General features: G+C 45.0%; 2 protein-coding genes across 6 annotated transcripts in view; one reads left to right on the top strand and one right to left on the bottom strand.

Annotated features, from left to right (window-relative positions):
- Positions 1-3,120: 3,120 nt before the first annotated feature.
- LCTL (lactase like) lies at positions 3,121-16,160 on the top strand (the record flags this gene model as incomplete). Of its 3 annotated transcripts, XM_081159028.1 has the most annotated exons (13): positions 3,121-3,262; positions 3,650-3,813; positions 4,477-4,564; positions 4,849-4,958; positions 6,421-6,549; positions 6,652-6,747; positions 8,105-8,159; positions 8,254-8,415; positions 12,309-12,583; positions 13,094-13,220; positions 13,407-13,606; positions 14,597-14,660; positions 16,045-16,160. In XM_081159028.1, the coding sequence occupies 13 exons, from the start codon at positions 3,148-3,150 to the stop codon at positions 16,158-16,160; spliced, it is 1,701 nt and encodes a 566-aa protein (XP_081015154.1). The 3 variants fall into 3 exon arrangements, with proteins under 3 accessions (XP_081015154.1, XP_081015155.1, XP_081015156.1); XM_081159029.1 differs by lacking the exons at positions 3,121-3,262; positions 3,650-3,813; positions 4,477-4,564; ... (1 more) ...; positions 13,407-13,606; positions 14,597-14,660 and having other exon boundaries at positions 6,460-6,549; XM_081159030.1 differs by lacking the exons at positions 3,121-3,262; positions 3,650-3,813; positions 4,477-4,564; ... (2 more) ...; positions 13,407-13,606; positions 14,597-14,660 and having other exon boundaries at positions 6,460-6,549.
- ZWILCH (zwilch kinetochore protein) overlaps positions 14,036-17,356 on the bottom strand; it is a 29,259-nt gene continuing 25,938 nt past the window's right edge. Inside the window, exon 19 of one of the 3 annotated variants that reach the window (XM_081159011.1) lies at positions 14,036-16,281. The gene's annotated coding sequence lies outside the window, so the exon portion shown is untranslated. The remainder of the gene's footprint in view (positions 16,282-17,356) is intronic. The other 2 variants (XM_081159012.1, XM_081159013.1) reach the window with 2 other exon arrangements.

The raw sequence follows: 17,356 nt of genomic DNA, 5'->3' as shown, positions 1-17,356 counted from the left end.
GGATCCTGAGGCACAGAGTGGGCTCGGGTTGCCCAGCAAGTCCTTGAGCTGTGCCTCCCATGTTCATACTTGCATGCCTGGGACCCATCAGTACTCCCCAGGACCTAAGACCAGACCTTTGGCTTTTACCAAGTCCCTTTGGAACTGTTGAGAGTGGGAGCCCTGCCTCTGCAGCCCCTGGCAAGGAGGGAAGAGGAGGAAGCTACAGGGGCTGAGCCGCACCTCCAGTAACACACCTGCTCTTCAGCCAGCCCTGGTCCAGGGACTTCAGACCCCAACTCAAGAGAAGGGTCCTGCCCTGCTTGCTCCAGGCCTCAGGGCCCAAGCAGCCCCTGGAGTGTGTATATGTGGGGGAGGGAGTCTGTAGGGGGCTCACCAGCCAGAGTCAGGCTCTGCGCCATGGAAGAACAGGATCAGACAGCAGAGACCCAGTCCACAGACACCCCAGGCAGCCCTGGCCATGCCAGGCCAACCAGCAGACCCTCCAACACAAACACTGGGCCCCTGGCTCTGCGAGAAGGGGGCATTTTTCAGAGGTGACATCAGCTCTTAAAGTTTTATGTTTCCTGCCTACTTCAGCCCAGAGAGTGGAGTCCCCAAAGCCCACGAGCCTAGAGAGGCAGGCACCAGCTCCAGAGCAAATGGCACGTCACCGGCCATGGACACTCGCAGCAATCCATCCACAGGAGAGATGGCCAGGACGGTGGCTATCCAGCAGCCTGCTCACCCTGAGGACACAGCCCTGCCTCTGGAGGCCAGAGGCCAGAGGAGACATCTCCCAGGTCCCCAGACATGCCTCAGGCCTTTGCTCACACTGTTCCCTTTATCACTTCCCCTGCCATCTAGCAAAAGCCTCCCCATCCTTCAAGTACCATGTCCAGTGCTCCCTCTCCTGTGAAGCCAGCCCCACCTCCCCACGCCTCCAGTGTCCTATCCTCCCACTAGAGGCCTGATAGCTCTGAACCATGTTTACAACTACCCACCCGCCTCCCCCTCTACCCCTCCCCTTCCCCCATCAGACCAGAGACCCTGGAGGGCACAGGTCAAGTCCCATTTCACTCTGGTCCCCAGGGCCTCTTGTAGTACTTGGTGGGAACTCAGGAAGTGCTTGTGAAGGAAACCATGGAGAGTGGTAGGGAGATAGCTACCAGCCCTGGCATCCACTCCAAGAAGCAGTCTCTGTCCCATGAATGTGCCTGGGGAGCCTCGGAGTCTAGGAGGAGAGAACCTTAGTCCCTTATCACAGTCTTTGGCAGTGGAAGCCCAAGGGAGCCAGCTCGAGCCCCTAGCTGGGCTCCAGGGGTGGGGGTGGGGAAAGCCTAAGGGAAAGCAGCGCACGCCTATGTCCAGGCACCTGCCCCCAGGCCTCTCGCAGCAAATCTCTGGACAGTTGCTAGGGTGGCAAGGCAGCCTGAAGGAACTCAGGTGGGAAATGGTGGAGGAGCTCAGAATGGGTCCAGTGGTGGTACCAGCCTCAGAGTAGGGCTACCTCCAGGCTGGTGTCAAGCCCAGAGGGGCTGCTTCTGTCTGTACAGCAGTACAATCCTACCCTTGCAGGGGGCCAGGAAATCCACACCCTCTCCCCCCACCAAGGATGAGGCTGCTTCTGCTGCAGGGGATGCTGGGAGGATTAAATGAATCACTATTTGGAAACACCTGGCCTGCAGGAAGCGCCCAATAAGTGTTAGGCCATTTTAGGATAATTATTGTACTATTTAGATTCAACTCAGGTGACTGAGTGCCAACTAAGTACTGGCTCTGGAAATGCTGGGTGAACAAGGTAGGCACGCCCCTGCCTCCCAGGAGCCTACAAATGGGCAAGGGGCACAGATACATAAACAGTACACATGGAAGTGCAGGGCTGGAGGGATAAACCCAAAGCACCTAAACTGACCTGGGGATGGGGGGGTCAGGGAAGGCTTCCTGGAGGAGGTGCTGCTGCCCATAGAAGAGTTGAAGGATGCATAGAAAGAAATTAATCAACTACAAAGTTGAGATAACCACAATGAAGGCTCAGCTAAAGGCAAGAAGAATGCAGGTTGAGTGAGGTGAAGGGAGCAGGCAGTCCTGGTTGAATAAGTGAGTAAAGAAATAAACGAGGGGTCTAAAGAGAGGAATGCAAGGTGGAAAACCAACTTTACCTTCTACCGTGAATGCTCTCTTGTAGCAGGAAGGGGTAGACACAGAGACAGTACCCACACATGCTGCTCCCCACTCCCATACCCCTACTTTAAGCTTAGCAGGCTCAAGTGTGGCATGTCAGGCCCAGAAAGGTCAAGGGGACTGGGTCACTGCTCCTCTTCCCTGGGAAGAGGCTGACTGGATGCCCCTGGACCCAGGGCTAAGCTGCACAGCTGCTGACTCAGGTCCCACTGGCCAGCTCAGCATTCCTGCCCCCTACTGAATGGGGCTATTGAAGCTCTTTGTACAGGGGTTAGGCCACTGACCACGCCCCCAACCAGAGCTTTCGGGAGGGCTGTGGGCTTGGCCGTGAGGGGGCAACATAAACCATTGGGGCCAGTCTGAGAGCCCTGTGGCCACCAAGTACTGCTCTGGGGCAGTCTGGGACCAGGAACAATCCTAGGTAAGCTGGCTAGGCTGGCATCAGAGACGGGATCCTAGTGGGAGGGAATTGACCTGAGCCTCAGGACAGGAGGCCCTGGGATGGTGACCCTACTCAAGGCCCCCAACTTGAGGGTGTCTGTCTCTCTGCACATACCAGTGTGTAGGTGGGGGTGCTACAGTGGCTCTGTGGTTGTCTCACCTCCCCCATCAAACTGGAGCTTCTCTAAGGCAGAGGTGGTTTCCCCATTAGACTGGGGTCTCTCACAGGGTATGGGCTGGGTCACCCTGTCACACAGGGAGTGGGGCTGGTTTGAAGCCTTTCCCATCAGACCCAGAGCTCTCCACACCCAGTGCTCATCTTCTCCTTAGTGTTTCACACAGAAATTCTATCTGGTTCAGCAGAACCATGGTTTAGCTGCTGCCAGCAGAGCCAGTGCTTCTCTAGATAGAGCATCCCCACCTCCTCCCGTCCTCCCCTCCTGGCCTTTGGCCCAAGCTGGGATCTGGGCCCCCCAGCCCTGGCTGCCTGGGCCTACACCTGCCCAGGTGTGCTTTTCCAGGAATGGGGGAGGGCCAGGTGCCATGAAGCCAGTGCCATGTGTCACCCTTTGGTGGATGCTACTTCTGGTGTCCAGACTGGGGGCCACCAGAAAGGGATCCCCAGAAGAGGCCTTCTACTACGGAACCTTCCCACTTGGTATGTCCATTCCTCTGTTGGTCTGTCCGTTTGCCTGTCAGCTTACCCACCTTGATTGACTTGCCAAGGAGTTCAGTGTTTTAGCTGACAGGTAGAATGTGGAAAATAACTCCATGTAGTTGTTCTAAAATAAAAGAGAAGTCCCTAACAGATTTGTCTAAAGTTACTAAACAGGTAGTATGCTAATCAGAGCTAACATTGTGCAAAAAAATGTTTTTAATGCATTATGTCTTCCCCCATCCCACCCCACAGGCTCCCACTCCTAGAGAGACAGGGGCAGTTGCTGGGGAGGGGCCTTGCCCTGTGGCCTGGGAACGTAGCCCACAGTCCCAGCACTGGGCAGGAAGTGGGAGGGCCCAGAGCACAGCTTGGGGTCTCTACTTGCAGGATTCTCCTGGGGTGTGGGCAGTTCCGCCTTCCAGACAGAAGGGGCCTGGGACCAGGATGGGAAGGGGCCCAGCATCTGGGATGTCTTCACACACAGCAGGAAAGGGAAGGTGCTTGCGGATGAGACAGCAGACGTGGCTTGTAACGGCTACTACAAGGTCCAGGTGAGTGAAAGGCTTGTCTGTGGTGTTTAAGCATGAAGCTAGCTGAGAGGTGGGCAGTGACATGCTAGGGGAGCCCAGGTGACAAAATTAACCCAGTGCTCTGCTAAACACTCCCCACCAAAGGGAGCAGGGCCAGTGGGGACTGGGGACTGGCAGTGTGTGCAGAATGTGGGAAGGTAGATGTAGGAGGAAAGGAAAGCAGGACCCACCTGAACCAGGGCCTTGGTGAGGTACCCAAGTGATGGGTAGCTGAAAGGCTGATGCTAATGGCCCAGAGCTTACAGGCCACAGTGGCCTGAATCCCTGATCCCTGCATGTGAATCAGTCCCTGTGGAGGGAGTGGGATCAGCTCATCCTCAATCCATCTGCTCAGCACTCACTTTTTCTCTCTGGATTGACTGTTTGGGGAATTCATTACCCAAGTTTATTAGGGATACCCTGATGGCCTTCTCAAAGCGCCCCCATTTTATTTGACTCTATCCTTAGGAGGAAGCAGGGGTGGGTGGTATCACACCTATTGTACAGATGAGGAAACAGATGCTTCCTCACCCTCTAGGGGTCTGGACATGAATAAGCCTTGGCCTGGGATCCCCAGCAAGACCCCTATCTGCCTACCCCAGGGCCCTGGGTGACCCTGACCTGCCTCCTGCTCTATCTGCACAGGAAGACATCATTCTGCTAAGGGAGCTGCACGTGAACCACTACCAACTCTCCCTGTCTTGGCCCCGGCTCCTACCCACTGGTGTCCGAGGTAAGCTAGGGCAGTCCCTCCCCAGCCCAAGTGTGGCCCCTTTAGGCCATGTTGGTTTTGGGGGGACACCACAAAATCCTGGGGAGGGAGACCACGGACATGGTTTCTTTTGGCAGCAGCTCTCACAGGCTCTGCAGATAGCTGAACTCCCAGAAGTATCTATTCCACCCCTCTGAGGCTCAAGTGCTGGTGGGCTGAGGTACCTTCATGCCTGTGAATGCTGCATTTCAGAAGGCCAAGGCCATGATCTTTTCTTGTCAAGCCCTCTTTTATCTCACCTTCAGGTGACCAGGTGAACGAGAAGGGAATCAAATTCTACAGCGACTTCATCGATGCCCTTTTGAAGAGCAACATTACCCCAATCGTGACCTTGCACCACTGGGATCTACCGCAGGTGAGGGCTGTGCAGGCTTGAGGCCCACAGGGAGCTCAGCTCAGCTCAGCTCAGCAGGAGGGAGACTGATCTGGGACCTGGGGTAGGCAAGGTAGAGACAAAGACTGGGTTTGGACAAAAAGATAGGAAGGAGTGACACCCATGGCAGGGGGTCACACTGGTTTAACTGATGTTTGTAATAAGTGATTAACTGTGGATTTTGAGGTTTTCCAGAACATTTGTCCTAAAAACAACAAATCAAACTATAAAGAAAAAAACATCTTTTGAGTAAGATCTGATGACATGGTATAATTAACAAGTTTGTTTAGCCTTTTCTTCCCAGTTTGCTTGAGCCAGCACCATCTGTGCTCATATGTGAGGCCCACCACCTCCCCAAGCAGTTTCCATGAAGTCTCAGCATGCTAAAATACATCACTGTTAGACATCACTATTCAGGGGATTTTTTTTCATTCACTCAACAAGGCCACACAGAGACCACAGCCTACCCAGGAGAGGAACCACGTGTGTAGCTGTGTGTGACACAGGGTGGCGGGAGATCAGAGCATAGAGACATGGCTTCAGGGAGGTGTTGGGAGGAGATGGAGTCTGATCAGTGCTTTGAAAGGTTGGGGCATGCGGTGGAAGGGGTGTTCTGGCTAGAGGGAGTGTGGCAAGGAGGGGCTGGGCAAGTAATTGGGTTAAAGTATGGGGAGCAGGCTGGAGAGATTGGAGGGGTAACTTGGAAGGCCTCAACTGCAAAGCTAAGGTAACAGGGGTTTGTTCTGTGGGAAGGAAAGTCACCAGAGGCTGCTAAGCTGGGGCTAGGGGCAGAGAGAAGGCTTTAGGCAGATGAACTGGAAACGACCCCCCAGCTCCTTCCTTGATTGCCTTCACTTACCAGCCCCTTTAGCATCCCCTCAAACCCGCCAAGGAGAGCTTGGTAGGTAATATTGGCGGGATGATGTATCTTGGGAAAGCCTGCCCTCATAAGCAGATGCCTTTGGGTGGGAGAGAGCCCTCTGCTGAGGACAGCAGAGCCCGCTCTCATAAGAGGCTTCTCTGAGGTTTCTGACATCAGCACGGCCCTCAAAATTCTAATCAGAGCTTTCATGCCCAGTATCTTATTTCTTCAGAATTTATATTCAAGATTCTTTCCCATGATTGGATCTCTTTCCCTTGCCAAATATTCTTAAATATTCAATCAAGTTCCTTTTAAGCATGTGTCAAACCCTCCTTGTTCTATCTGTCTTGTTTGTATAAGATATGTCCCACAGTTCATCTCCATATTTATGTTTCATGGTTCATCACTGCCACCACCTTCAAGTCTTAATGCTCAACACCCTGCATCTTTGCTCTTCTCCGAAAATCCTCTGTAACTGTAATCATCCGTTTTTCCCACACACTTGGCCAACCACCTCCAAAAGTCTTTTCTGAAGACAGACCCTTGGGGCACCTGCTTTTCTCTCCACTCCTCTGCTCACAGCTGCTTCAGGTCAAGTATGGTGGGTGGCAGAACATGAGCATGACCAACTACTTCAGTGACTACGCCAACCTGTGTTTCGAGGTGTTTGGGGACCGGGTGAAGCACTGGGTCACTTTCAGTGATCCTCGGGTAAGCAGGGCCCCTCTCCCAATGAGAAAACCCACTTCCCAAACCAAAGTGTACCCTGCCACTGCTCACGGGTCCTTTGGTTTCCACTCGCCATCCCTGTAGACAATGGCAGAAAAAGGCTATGAGACGGGCCATCACGCGCCAGGCCTGAAGCTACACGGCACAGGCCTGTACAAGGCGGCACACCACATCATTAAGGTGAGGTGGGTCCTTCTGGGAGGAGTGTCTGGGTTCCGTGTCAGCTCACATGCCCCAGGGGTCTGAGCCTGAGCTCAGTCCTCTGCAGCTGCACCTCAGAACTAGCATCTTCCATAGCACTTTTACACCGTCCACTGTCCTTCCATTAGGACTTATGTGGGAGTGTTGTCATCCAGTGCTCTACAAGACACTGCGGCTGAGACGATGCTTGCTGGCTGCTCTCTAGGGTTTACAATCCAGCCAAGGGATGGAGCATGAGCATGTGAAAACTCGTCACCTATAGGTCTAAGCTGTCTTGTGTGGAATGGTGACGGGGCGGGGGGGGGGGAATGACAGTGAGCTAAGGGCTAAAATCTTCAATGAATGAAAAGTAACTGGAGGGTGGTGAAGGACAGTAGTAAGAAGTTAGGAGCGCTCCTCTGATAGCACGGACTTCAAAAGACCTAAGGTTTTTGGAGGAGGAAGGAAAAATGGCTTAGAAGCAGCAATGAAGAACAATACAGACACTACCCTAAGGTGTGTGGGGTATAGGGGGGGGAAATGGCCTCTCCTGGAAAGAGCTGCAAGGGAGGTAGTCTTTCAGGATGACCAAGCTCAGGGCACAAAAGTGAAGGAGACATTCAGAGATGCTGAAGGTGACATACCATGGTTACAAGGCTACCGGAAAGGCTTGGGAAAGAAGGGAATTGGGTCACATTATAGGACATATATGAGGGTAAAGGTGATGAACTGGGGAACAGGGGTACAAGGCATGATGGGAGGCCCCAGTGGACTCTGAGCAGAAGGTGGAACATCTGAGAAGTAGGAAGGGGCCACTGGGTGACATGCCAGACCCTCAAATTCATGTTGGGTACAGAACTTTTTCTTTCTACATTTGGCTTATGATTTCTTAAACTGTGAATATTTAAAGGGCAGAACTCTGAAGACATCAGTGGGTCACTGGTAGAGAATATGGCGAAAAGGTGGGTTGGCACACTTAAATCCCATTTCTCAAGATTGCTGCAGATTTTGGTCTTTTCCTAGCTTCCTGAGCTCATTAGAGGAAAAGCACTGCCAAGTTATTCCAGAGGACCAGGAACATGAGAAACTTAAGCAAAAATCTTAGAAATAAACACACAAAGTGGTGTTTTATGTGTTTATGCCAGATTTAGACCAAGTCTCCTGTATCGTACAAAGTAAGTAAGTGCCTCTAGAGGTCAGAGGATGGGAGACTATGGATTGGGATAATCAAGGCTAGACTCATGAAAATGATAGGACTCCAACTGGATCTCTGGAGTTAGGAAGGAAAGGCCACCTCAGACTGAAAGGCAGAGAAATGGATGGTCAGACCTCTCCGATGAATTCCTTCCTGTTTCAGGCCCATGCCCAAGCCTGGCATTCTTACAACAGCACATGGCGCAGCAAGCAGCAAGGTGAGGCTCACCACCACACACGTGCTGAGAATGAAGTGCCCAGAGGAGTGACATCATTCTAACTGCCATCCCTTTTTCTTTCTTTTCCTTTAAGGGCTGGTGGGGATTACTTTGAACTGCAACTGGGGGGAACCAGTGGACATCAGTAATCCCAAGGACATAGAAGCTGCTGAGAGATACCTACAGTTCTGCTTGGGCTGGTTTGCCAACCCCATTTATGCCGGTGACTACCCCCAAGTCATGAAGGAGCGTATCGGTGAGCCAAGACCCATTTCTAAACTCCAGATGCCACAGCAACAGTACTGAAATCATGTGAAATGACCAAAAGGCAGGGGGCTAGAACACAATGGGTTTGGGTGAAGCACTCAAGGGATAACCTACCCCCAAAGAACTGAGAACTGGTTATTTGAATTACGGGAGTGGGGGGCAGCGAAACAAATCCCAAGAGGTTCAGAACCCAGGAGAAAAATTTAGCAGTTTTCTGGGCTGCGCTCCCTCCTGTCCTGCTGTCCTGTCTTTTCCTCCCCATTCCACTCCATTTTAACTCCGGGGAAGTAGGAGAGAGAAATCAAAGGCAGAGTTGTGGGCGGTGTCAGTTCTACTGCCAGTTCCTTCTGTCACTTGAGAAATACTTTCCAAGCTCTGGTTTCCGGTGTCAGAGAAGAGAATAAAGACAGGTAGAGCTCACAAGACTGTACCAGTTTGGATGCTTTTAAGAGCCCCAAAATAGAAAACTCCATCTTTGAAAAACTAAAGTCACTTGGAAAGTAGGGGATATACCATCTCACCTGAGTCCAGAAAAGGACCATCCAGGGCTAAGTTAATCCAGCCCTCAGAGATGTCTTTGAGGACTCGGCTCATTCCATCTTTCTTCTCTGGCAACATCAACTACTCACTATGGCCACAAGATGGCTGCAGCAGCTCCAGGCATCACATCTTTACACATCAATACCCAGGGGCACAAAAAGGAAATAGCTTTGTCATATCTGTTTTTAAGAACAAGAATCTTCCCAGGAAACAGCTTCCACCCAAAGCTTCCCTCACTTCCTGCCTTAAGGGACAGAACCACGTGCCCTGGAGTGCCCTAGACCACCAGGACTAGGACCTCTGAGGCTGGGGTGGGGCCAGGACTCCCATAAAGGATATGGTGCCTTGGAAGAGGGCAAAGATGGGCATGGGACTACTGGGCAGGCAGCCAGCAGTGTCTCGCCACAGGAATCTAAATGTATTATCTCTGTGTGATTTAGAGGTATCAGCTCACACCCCACTAAAAAAAGAGACAAGGATGGCATTGAATAGGTTACAATCTCATGTAACAAGGCTATCCTGGATGTCTGAGAACTGTCAACATATCAAAACTTTCCTTTTCTAAAGCACCATTTATCAGACTTATCTGATTCCAACTCTACCATTAATCAGTGAGTGACTGGACATGGTGCTTTGCTTCTTTGGGTGTCAGTTTTATCATCTGAAAATGAAGAATTAGACAAAATCATCTCTAAAAATCTTTTGGCAATGACCAGTTCTTTGACAAGTCAACACACATACATTCAAAATCTTGGGAATGATTTCCTCAAGATGCACAAGGAAAAAGCCCTCATGACTAGACAGTGCCCATGTTCCTGCAGGCACATCCCATCATTCACATGGTGCAATCACTCTCAGGACCGCAGAGGCCATTGCAGGAGCCACAACAGGACCGCACTGAAAGGCAAACTGATTATGTCATAGAGCAGTTCTTGGGCTTCAGGCCAATCATCCCAGACCCTACCAACTCCAACTTTGTGATAATCCAAGTGGAAACTGGGCTGAATTTTTCCTTTGCACAATGTGGAAAGGATCCTCTGAGCAGTTAATATTTTTTTTAGTAGTGAAAGCATCTGCTTGAAATCTTGTTCACAAATTACTTCCAGGCATCTCAAGCACCCTTTTAGTCACAATAAACATATGAACAAAAGTAATTCTAGACCAGTGCTGACCAACAGAACTTTTTGTGATGATGGAAATATTATGAATTGTGTGTGTGTGTGTATACAGATATATAATGTATATCTGTGCTAGCCAATGACAGCCTATAGCCATTTGTCTACTAAAATTAAAAACTTAGTCCTTCAGTGTGACTGAATTAAAGATAAGGTCACACTAGCCATATTCCAATAGCCACATGTGGTGAGTGGCTATTATATTTAGACAGTAAAGTGGCAATAACTTGTGGTTTTTCTCAAGTTACTAAATGTAACTGAAAGTAATAACATGCTAATCACTTAAAGGCATTTAATAATACAAACTTTTCAATTCTTTAAATCAGTAGCTTCAGTGGAAACATTTTTATCGTTATATTTTATATCAACTCATAAAAATGTTACTTTTACTTATGCATTTAAAACTTTTTTACATAAATTATACAAGGATATCCATGTTTCAAATTTTTTATTTTAATTTTTTAAAAAATTTTATTTATTGATTTTAAAGAGAGAAACATCAATTTGTTGTTCCACTTATTTTTTGTTAATCCTCACCTGAGAATATTATTTTCTATTTATTTTTAGAAAGAGTGGGAGGGGGAAGGATGAGAGAGAGAGGCAATTGATTGGTTGCCTCCCGCTCACCCCTGAATGAGGCCAGAGATTGAACCTGCAACCCAGGTATGTGCTCTTGACCGGAAATTAAATCCGCAACCGTTCGGTGCCCAGGTCAATGCCCTAACCACTGAACCACACCAGCCAGGGCTGTCCCACTTATTTAAGCATTCATTGGTTGCTTCCTCTTTTTATTTTTTAAATGTTTTTATTGATTTTAGAAAGAGGGAGAGAGACACAGAAACATGGATGAGAGAGAACCATCAATTGGCTGCCTCCTGCACATACCCTATTGGGGATTGAACTGGCAACCCGGGCATGTGCCTTGACCAGGAATCAAATGGGTGACCTCTCAGTGCAAGGGACAACACTCAGCCAACTGAGCCACACCAGCCAGGGCCATTGGTTGCTTCCTGTATGTGTACTGACCGGGGATTGAACCTGCAACCTTGGTGTATCAGGACAACACTCTAACCAAATGAACTACCCAGCCAGGGTTGTTCCAAATCTTTTAAAGTACAAGATAGTACACAGTGAAAAGTCAAGCTTCTGTCCCTCCCCCTGCCCCCCTATCCTCCCCAGGAGGAAGCACACTTTCAGGCATGGATTGTGCACAGAAGCAAAAGCACTGCTTCTAGGTGGTACCTGTTATCATACTTGTTATTACAGGTAATACTCTGCATCTTTGTTTCATTTAAACATGCATTATCTTGGCATTCTTTCCATGCTGGTATACAAAGTACTGCCTCATTCATTCTAATGGCTGCAGTGTTGTACTGATGAATACCCCATTATTTATTTAACCAATGTCTCCTGACAGACATTTAGATTGTTTCTAACTTTTGCTACTCAATCTACAATGAAGATCCTTGTATATCCTTTTACATGTGTGAATAAAACGTAGGATGAACAGATTTGTAACTGATCAGTGAAAGGACATACACTTTTACAATTTTGAAAGCTAGAACAAAATTTCCTGCCTGGGCCAGGTAGCTCGGTTGGTTAGATTGTTGTCCTGATACGCCAAAGTTGTGGGTTAGACCCCCCTAGCCAGGGCACATACAAGAAGTGACCAGTGAATGCATAAGTAAGTGGAACAACAAAGCGATGTTTTTCTCTAAAAAAAAAATCAATAAAAAAATATTTCTCAACACAGAGCTGTAACAGTTCACCCTACGACAATGCATGAGCATGACCGTATGTCTCCCACCTCCCACTGGTCTTCCAGTCCCCTTCCCAGGGGCAATCAAAATGACCAACTTTTGATGTAAGGAATAACATAGAATCCAACTCAGCCGTTTTCCAGATGGCTACACACTTGTCCACATACAACTTACTGAATAATCTCTGGAAGTATTACTTTTGAACAATATAAACTTTTAAATTTTAGGATCATATTCAAATGTCAAAATTCTAGTTTGAAAAGCTAAGGTTACATTTTTCATACAAATGAATCCCAAAGCCCAGGATTTGGATAAAAGGTTTGATGTCAACATGTCAGTATCATCATGGTACATAAGATGATTGTGAGAAGGTAAAATTGTTAAATTCTATTTTCCTATCTCAATAGGAAGAAAGAGTGCAGAGCAAGGCCTGGATATGTCGAGATTACCAGTGTTCTCCCTCCAGGAAAAGAGCTACATTAAAGGCACATCTGATTTCTTAGGATTAGGTCATTTTACAACTCGGTACATCGCAGAAAGGAACTACCCCTCCCGCCAGGGGCCCAGCTACCAGAACGATCGTGACTTAGTAGAACTGGTTGACCCAAATTGGCCTGATCTGGGGTCTCAGTGGCTATATTCTGTGCCATGGGGACTTAGGAGGCTCCTCAACTTTGCTCAGGTGATTATTACATTAAGCAATTTAAAAGGCATTTTTTACCTGAATTCATGGTCTTAGAGCTTAAGCGCAGTTGCTTACATTTAAAGTTATTAACAAAACAAAACAAACCCAGTTACTCGTACTCAGAGGCTAACAGATTAGACAGACCTTACATTACAGATAATGCCTGTTATAAATAAGCATTTCAAAGTGTGTAACTGTAGCTAAAAGCCTTATTCCACATTTAGTTATTTTGCTGCCCTTCTCACCTGAAATGGAATATGTAGGAAGACCTGAAGTACATTCTCTCTACGATACTGATTTATTGAGAAATGTATTCTTTCATATGAACTTGCCTCCTGCCTGCATTCACTTCTAAATAAATGTATGAACTGGCATTTACTAAACACTAAACACACTAGATTAAAATACAGCAGGCTTGAACATGTGTGTCCATATGTACCTCAGACTCAGAAACCCACCTGTAAGTTGGATTTTTTTAACATATCTATTACTATAACTCACTTTCAGACTCAATATGGTGATCCTCCCATATATGTGATGGAAAATGGAGCATCGCAAAAATTACACTGTACTCAATTATGTGACGAGTGGAGAATTAAATACCTTAAAGGATATATAAATGAAATGTTAAAAGGTGAGATACAAACCAAGCCTGTCTTCACATATTTTTCTATTTAACTTGAACAAAATTTGATAATACGCATGGTGGACTAAAACTTGTTTCTAAATCTCATAAATGAAAATGTTTAAGAGTATCTTCACAATATTATTTTCCCAGGTAAATGAAATATATTAAATATGGGATAAAATGTCTTTGCAGCTATAAAAGATGGTGCTGACATAAAAGGATATACTTTGTGGTCTCTGTTGGATAAGTTTGAATGGGAGAAAGGATACTCAGATAGATATGGACTCTACTATGTCGAATTTAACAACAGAAATAAGCCGCGGTATCCAAAGGCTTCAGTTGAATATTATAAGAAGATTATCACTGCCAATGGCTTTCCCAATCCAAGAGAGGTAGGACTAGTTATCCATGTTACTCATTCTGCATTTCAGAAGAGCTAGGTAGCTGGGGTGCACCAAGCTCGGCAAGCATCTCTCTCCGGTGCTCCATGAAAGAGGACAGGGGCGTATGGGAGCGTGGCCCTCGTACAACCTCTTTGCTCATTTGCTTATAACAGGGTAAGCACACATTAAAGTTCAACCCTAACATGCAGAACATTAAGGGCAGACTATGGTAATGCAAGAGTCCTGTTTGCTTTAGGACATATTAGTCAATAAAGGCTTTAAGTTAAATGTTATTCTAAATGTTGTATCTTAATGTAAACAAATATTGCAAATTCTACAAGATACATAAAAAGTCAACTAATCAATAAAGATTTTTAAAAATTATATAAAAAAAAAAGAAGTCAACTAAATCAAATGTATAATGACCATATAGTTTTCATTTCCTTTCCCACCAAGTGGCAGAGACACAAATGCACTGGTTCCAAAATGAGATTCAGAAGAATTAAATGTAATAATCCTTTAAAACATACCAAACAAGCACTCACTCTTAGGAACAGGGTGTTTTAAGCTCTGGAAATATAGCAATGAACAAAACAAGGACCCTGACCTCATAGAAGGCATCATGTCTTATGCAATGGGATTTTCAATAACATACAATTTATTTTATCAGCTCTCTATGTTGCTGAACCCAATGACAGAGAATAGAAACTGTAATTTAGAATGTCTTAATAAAAATATTTTTTAAAACTAAACTTCACTTCTTTACCAACACTCCTTTAGGGTGACCCCACTGAGACTACACATGGGAGCAGTGACATAGCTATCAGGCATTCATGAGTTTTGTATCACTAGAAAAGCACTAGATTATAAGCTCCTCAAGAATAAAGACTGCTTTTCGACCCCCTCCCAATGATGCACAGAGGTATTCAATAAATGTTAACTAACTTAATCTACAAGCAGATTAAAAACAACATTAACTACCAAGTGGCTTCTTATTAGGTGGAAAGTTGGTACTTCAAAGCCTTGGAAACTTGCTCTATCAACAATCAGATGCTTGCCGCAGGTTGAGTATATTTAATTTTTCCTTTTGATAATTAAACTATATAATTATATAATGACATCACCAAAATCTCAAAATGTGGACCTATCCTATGTCAATCTTCCAAAATCACGATTAAAAAGTTTTTTCTTTTGAAGCAATTTTCAAATTTCTACAAGCATTTAAAATAATATTTTAAAAACCTATCAGAAACAGAAATATTTTGTCCACTTTATTCTTATTCTTCCTGAATCATATTGTAAACTTATAAATCTGTAAGTTTTGTTATACTGGGCTTTGCAGAAGGAGGGGAAAATTCAACCATTATACCAAATGAAATAAAGAAAAATCAAAGAACACTTGAGATATTATATTCAAGTAATTGTTAAGCACTCACTCTTAGGAACAGGGTGTTTTAAGCTCTGGGAATATAGCAATGAACAAAACAAGGACCCTGACCTCATAGAAGGCATCATTTCTTATGCAATGGGATCTAAAAAGCTCAGAGATATAAAATAACAAGAAATGCCAACACATATCATTTGTTTCTTTGAATTTTATCTTTATCTCTCTATAAGGGCAATCAGAAAAGTATACTTCCTGTTTTAATAAATACATCTTTAATGTGGTATCAGAGGTGGGAAGTGCTAGATCAAACCCTGCCAATTCTGCTATTTTTATAGGCCAATATATCACTGTGACTATCCCCCTTCCCACATCGAAATAACCAGGTAACATTAAGGATGTATATTCCATTAAATTAAAATAAACTTTTATCATGTACAGACATGATGGAGAATTTATTGTTGAGCTTATGAACTCCGTAAGAGTAGGGCCTGTACTTTATCAATACCTGCCTTTACAGAGTGCCTGGCACAAAACCTAAAGGCAGGTATTGATTGCATCAACGTCTACTGCTACAGTCATGCACATGAAATATGCTTAACATTTAACTCTTCAGGACTATTACTTAACTATGTTACTATGTTTCAATATAGAAACTCCTATACCTCTTAAAATACACAATAACGTCTTTGAAAGGCTGGAAATGTTTCCTAAGGATTTTCCTTTCACAAATCCCCCCAGTGAAAATCACAGACACCATGGGATATAGTTGCTAATATTCTGAGAATAATTATGGTAAGCACTAGTATTAATACACATTTAGACTTTGTTACAGTACCTATAGAAGAAGCCAAATTTAGGCATTCTTTATCCTGTTTTCTGAAATATTTTCCAAAGACCTCACATAATTTTTTATAACATTTAATTCTTTTATTGCAAGTGAGAATAATTAGAAAGCGTGATGCCATTTTCCAAGTTTTTCCAATACAGTTAAAGCCTTCAGGATGAAACTATACTTGCTAAAATGATCATATTTGTGGCTGTGTTTTCTCTCTCATTTCAGAGCCTTTGCTAAGTCATATGCAGATGGTGACAGAGATCGTGGTACCTACAGTCTGTACCCTCTGTGTACTAATCACTGCGGTTCTCCTAATGCTCCTCCTGCGGAGCCAGAGCTGAGACAGGGTTACCCATTTTGCAGCTTCATCTTTCAGAGAGAATCTTCCGGCTCTTCCTCCATTTTCTGCTTCAAAGATTTATATACATCTCTGTTTCAGGCTCTTTCTTTTTTGGGTCTATGCTGGGATTTAAGAATTAGAAAATAAAATAAGCATTTAATAAGTAAAATAAAAGTCATCCATCATCTTATCCTTTTCAAAGTCAAAGTTAATTTTTTGTTTTTTAAATCCTCACCCGAGGATATTTTTTCCATTGCTTTTCAGAGAGAGAGTAGAAGAAGAGAGAGAAAAAACATGAATGTGAGAGACACATCTGTTGGTTGTCTCCCACATGCACTGGACCGGGAATTGAGAAGGCAACGAAGGTACGTACCCTTGGCCATAATCAAACCCAGGACACTTCAGTCCGCAGGCCAATGCTTAACCACTGAGCAAAACCATCAAGGGCCAAAGTTAGTATTTTGCGGTATATTATGCATCTATTTTCATTTTGCAAAAAAGGATCACAGAGTACAAACTGTTTTATGACTTGATATTTTTTTCATTTTTAAATCTGTCCAGAAACATAACTTTAATGTAGAAATGAATGCCACCTAAGCACTGTCCTACACATGATAGACAGTCAATCATCTATGGATAACAATCCTTTCAGTTTATAAATCCTATAAGGCAACTAGGGAAAAGCTCAGGTGGGAACCAAGCAAATGAGCACACTTTCCTAATCTCAATTCACTTCATTCAATGAAATATCTCAGGGAAATAAAATTACTTTATATTTCTGTAACTAGATATTTTGTTTTTTAAAATAAGGGCTCATTTTATTCTTAACTATGCTAAAATTAACTAATCACCATTTAACTGAGGACAAAACATGGCTTTAGAAGGAAAAACATCAGGCATTTTACTCATTTGATTCTACTTAATGTTGTTTCTAAAATGTAAAATCAGTAAGATAGTAGGAAATGCTATTCCATTAATCCTTTTGGTTGGTTAATACTACCTCAAATTAAACATTTTAAAAATGGTATTTACACCTGGGGCTTAGTCCTACAATTGGGCTGGGGCAAAATCGCTTTTAACAAATCTTTGCTTTCAATATCAAACTGATGTGCTCACTTAGGGTTTTTCTCTTCCATCAATATTTTTGAAATCAAACTCTCTTTCTACTCTATGACATTACCACTCAAAAAAAATCGT

Source organism: Miniopterus schreibersii (assembly GCF_964146895.1).
Source record: "Miniopterus schreibersii genome assembly, chromosome: 1".
Lineage (NCBI taxonomy): Eukaryota > Metazoa > Chordata > Mammalia > Chiroptera > Miniopteridae > Miniopterus > Miniopterus schreibersii.
This window is presented reverse-complemented; position numbering and strand designations above follow the sequence as displayed.